The following is a 3,830-nucleotide window of genomic DNA, read 5'->3' on the forward strand; positions in this document are numbered from 1 at the left end:
CGCCTGCTCCCGCCTGCGGGACAACCGGGGTGGCGGCATAGCGGCGGCAGCGGCCGCGGCAGTGGCTGTTGCCGACGCCGAGTCATCCGGGTCCTGCTCAGACTTCTGGCGAGCTACATGCTGGTTTTGCAGTGTCGGCGGACGCTCAGCTGAGTAGTCAAACGCAAACGTGGGACCGGCGTGTGCATGGGAGCCGCCGCCGGCGTCGGCCTCGGCGTCGCTGCTGCCGCCGCTGCCGCCGCTGCCGCCGCTGCCGCTGCTGTCGCTGCCGCCGCTGCCTGTTGGAGGTGGGGTCGGCCGGCAGGGACAGCAGTGAGAGCCAAGACAAACTTTTCGGCCGTGGATCAGCAGGCGCAACGATGATTGAGGGATGGCAGCGATGTGGCAGCGAGTTGTGGAGTGTTTGCGAGCACGCTCAGCAGCGTGCGGGCAGCCGAGGCCGATCCTGGTGGCGGAATCGCGAGCGTGCAGCCGCCGCAAGTGCGCAGCACAGCGCGCAGCATATATATGAGGGAAGCCAGAGTGGTTTGAATGGGCGTTGAGATGGAGGGGTGAGGCTCTGCTCGCTTCAGCCGCGGTCGCACCAACCTCAGCCGTCCATCCGCGCTGTGGGAGGCCTGCAGCTGCTGGGTGTTAGCTTGGTGGGCTGCTCGTTGGCTTGGATTGGGGCGCTCACGCCGCCGCGGCGCACAAGCGCCAATCTTCAAGCAACAGCTGGACCACAGCGGCCGCCGCGCCACCGTGAGACCGCCAACCCGGCAGCAGCACCCAACGCGCACCCGCGTCACCGCCGCTGCCGCCGTCCCCACCCTCCAGCGCGCCGCGCCACAGGGGCGCCTGCGGCCCGGATAACATCAGCGAGCCCTCCTTAGCAGGGTCCAGATCGCGGTAGCGCTCCGCGTCAAGGGCGCCCTCCGCCGCCCCGCCCGGCCGCGACGGCGGCGGCGGCGCGGCGGCGCCCTCGGTGGGGTAGGGGCGCTCCCAGCGCGACACTTCGTCGAGCAGCAGCCTCCCATCAAAGCGGTCCACGCGCTCCGCGCCGCAGGGGACCAGGTGCTCGTCGCTGCTCGCCCAGGCTGCAGCTCGCGGGTCGTCAAGCGGGGTGGCGGGCAGGCCGAGGACCAGCAGGTTTGCAGCGCCTGCGTCGTTGTCCGGGGCGCCTGGGGCGGCGCGGAGGCCCGCAAAGGCGTCCGTGCCGCCTTTGGGCCGTCTCTTGGGGCCGTCCTTCGGCCTCATACAGGCTCAGCGGTGTGCAGCATAGAGGGGACTTGGGGTGAACAGTCGCAGTCACTGCGGTATGGAACATGCCATGGATAGCTCAGCGCAACCAAAAGCTTGTAAAGTTCGGAAAGAACTACGACAACTGTACGGTAGTCACTATGATAGAATGAAGCGCATTGATGAATGACACCACCGTACTGCAACTTGATCTGCCTATACCATACGTCGATCTGACTCTCTTTGTGCTGTTCTGAGTCGCAATGGAATCTGCCATCGTAGCTCTTGAACAGCGGGCGGTGGAGGCCGAGGCACGCATGTCTGCGCTGGAGAAGCAGCTTGCATCGGGTGCGCTCCCATCCTCAACGGAGAGGCGGCGGCGCAAGGCCAGCCGCCCGACCCTGCCTATTACAGTCCAGGACGGCCAGCGAACCGTAGTGCCTGAGCCACCCAATCCATCGCCCGCAGGCACCAAGAGCGGCCCGTCGGGGGTTGTAGCAGCAGACTTACAGGAATTGCGGGCGCTGCTGGTTGCGGCACAGGGCGAGCAGCAGGCGCTGCGGGAAGAGCGGGATGAGGTGCGCCGGTGGGGCGGGCAATTACGCCAAGGCTGGGCCGCTCGCGGCTCTGCAGCCCGTGCTCTAAAACCCTGGCTCAAGCCCCGCTCGAGACGCCCGGAAGGAGCAGGCGCCGGTGCAAGAAGATGCGGGCGTGTGCTGGCGCGCTTGTGGCGGCCAAGTGGCGCCTGCTAAGGCGTTGGAAGACCGCGTGCAGGCGCACACCTATTTTCCACGGTCTGACGACAGCCCCAGCTTTTGCGCTGCACCGCACTGTGCCGCTCCGCAGGCTGTCAAGGCGGCAGCGAAGGCGGAAGAGGCGGCGTCAAAAGCGGAATACCGCGCCACGCACCTGGCGCGCGCGCTGCGGGAGGCCGACGCCGCACTGGCCGCGGCCAAGGCGTCGTGACGGCGCTGGGCGGCGCGGCGCGACACGGGGCGGGGCGCGGCAGGCCGGGGCGGGGCGGGGCAGGGCGGGGCACGGTGAAGCGGGCGGGGCGTGCGCCACCTGCCTGAACAGAGGCGGCAATCGGCAAAGCGGCACCGGCTGCCCTCTGATGCGCGGCCCAGTGGCCGCGCACACCTCGCAAGGCTGAGTCGCATGCGCCTGTCAATGCAGGCGCCACGCATTTCTTTCGGCCGGCTCGGCTTGCGGCCGGTTCGCCACCTTCCAGATGTACCTTTCCAGACGCGCTGTTTCCAGGCAGACTGCTAGAGCAGTGCGAGCGGCACTCTCTGCAGCGGGCTTTGCCGGTCACCCCAAACGGGCTGGAAGCTGCGGCACCGCGAGCATCCTTGTAACTTTCTTGTGGCAACGGGACTGGCCCACGCAGCAGCCAGGACATGCGACTGCTTCGCTCTGCTTGCTCCGGCTAGTTTGCTTTGTCGCGGCGAGGCGGAGAGGGTGGCGGAGGCTGTTGCTCGCGCGAGCCCGCCAGCACATGGTGACTGGTGACCACTTCACTGCAGAGGGCAGGCAATCTGTGTGTGCCTATCCCTGGCCATTGGTGCCGCCGCTGTTGCTGCTCCTCCCGCTGCTCCTGCCGCTGCTGCTGCCGCTGCCGCTGCCACTGCTGGTGCTGCTGCCGCTGCCGCTGCCGCTGCTGCTGCCGCTGCTGCTGCCGCTGCTGCTGCTGCTGCCGCTGCTGCTGCGAATTTCGATGGTGCATGCAGGCAGCCAGTAAGGTTCACTACCACATGTTACATCGTCGCAGCAGTTGGTGAGGGTGATACAACAGAGTAGATTAGTAGTGATGACAGTATACACATGGCTGCGCCATTCACACTCCCGCAAAAAAATGCACTTGCTGGCATCGATCACCACCAACGGCGTGCTACACGCCTACTCCCTCTGGCAAGATGGGATGAAACCGCACTGGTAAATCAATGGACGGATTACTAACGCCGACTTCTGAACGGCTGTAAACCACTCTGCAGCTGCATGAAGCACAAAGAATGAAAGCTTCTCCGTCTCCGACGAAAAACCGTCTCTACGGCGCCGCCACGCCGCCACCTGCCCGCGCGAGCGGCCCCGCGGTCGCGGCAGCATTGCCACCCCCGTCACCCCCGCCGCCGCCGCCACCGCACGCGACGCGCCGCAGCCACTCCGCCGCGCTGGTGCACGGCGGGCCCCCGCTAGCCGGCTGGCCAAGCGCAAGGCCGAGGGCGCTGATCACATCCAATGCCTCCTGCGTGTCCGCCGCCTCCTCCGCCTCCTCCAGCCGCTCGAGCAGCTGCCCCGCACCTTCCTCGCAGGCGCGCAGGTCCGCCAGCTGCTGCGCCATCGCGCGCGCCCAGCCGCCGCCGCCCCTGCCGCCCGCGCCGGCGGCCGCGCCGCCGCCGCCCGCGGCGCGCGCGGGCTTGGCCCACGCCTGCAGCGCGTCGGCCAGCCCGAACAGGCGCAAGCCTGGGGCCGCAGCCGCAAACAGCTCGTCGTCGCTCATCCGCGCCGCCGCCTCTGACACGGCGTCCGCCTTTGCCCCGCCGCGACGCCCCGCCCCACCATCCGAAGCGCCAGCGCCGCCCGCCTCCTCAATGCTGAGCCGCACGCTGTGC

At 68.1% G+C, this 3,830-nt stretch overlaps 3 protein-coding genes across 3 annotated transcripts in view; 1 reads left to right on the plus strand and 2 right to left on the minus strand.

The window, feature by feature from the left end:
* The window catches only part of MNEG_10461 (hypothetical protein), a gene marked incomplete at both ends in the record, with an annotated part of 4,660 nt that extends 3,424 nt beyond the window's left edge, over nucleotides 1–1,236 (minus strand). Inside the window, 2 exons of the mRNA XM_014041066.1 lie at nucleotides 26–278; nucleotides 780–1,236. Of these exons, the coding sequence (XP_013896520.1) occupies nucleotides 26–278; nucleotides 780–1,236 (710 nt within the window). The remainder of the gene's footprint in view (nucleotides 1–25; nucleotides 279–779) is intronic.
* A 245-nt stretch (nucleotides 1,237–1,481) lies between these two features.
* Nucleotides 1,482–2,184, plus strand: MNEG_10462 (hypothetical protein; the record flags this gene model as incomplete). Its single annotated transcript, XM_014041067.1, has 3 exons — nucleotides 1,482–1,566; nucleotides 1,687–1,796; nucleotides 2,065–2,184. 3 exons carry the CDS (start codon nucleotides 1,482–1,484, stop codon nucleotides 2,182–2,184), a joined length of 315 nt encoding a protein of 104 aa, XP_013896521.1.
* Nucleotides 2,185–3,265: 1,081 nt separating this feature from the next.
* On the minus strand, nucleotides 3,266–3,718 carry MNEG_10463 (hypothetical protein; the record flags this gene model as incomplete). Its single annotated transcript, XM_014041068.1, has 1 exon — nucleotides 3,266–3,718. The coding sequence occupies one exon, from the start codon at nucleotides 3,716–3,718 to the stop codon at nucleotides 3,266–3,268; it is 453 nt and encodes a 150-aa protein (XP_013896522.1).
* Between the last annotated feature and the right edge of the window lie 112 nt (nucleotides 3,719–3,830).

The sequence above is a fragment of the Monoraphidium neglectum genome, assembly GCF_000611645.1.
Source record: "Monoraphidium neglectum strain SAG 48.87 unplaced genomic scaffold scaffold02324, whole genome shotgun sequence".
Lineage (NCBI taxonomy): Eukaryota > Viridiplantae > Chlorophyta > Chlorophyceae > Sphaeropleales > Selenastraceae > Monoraphidium > Monoraphidium neglectum.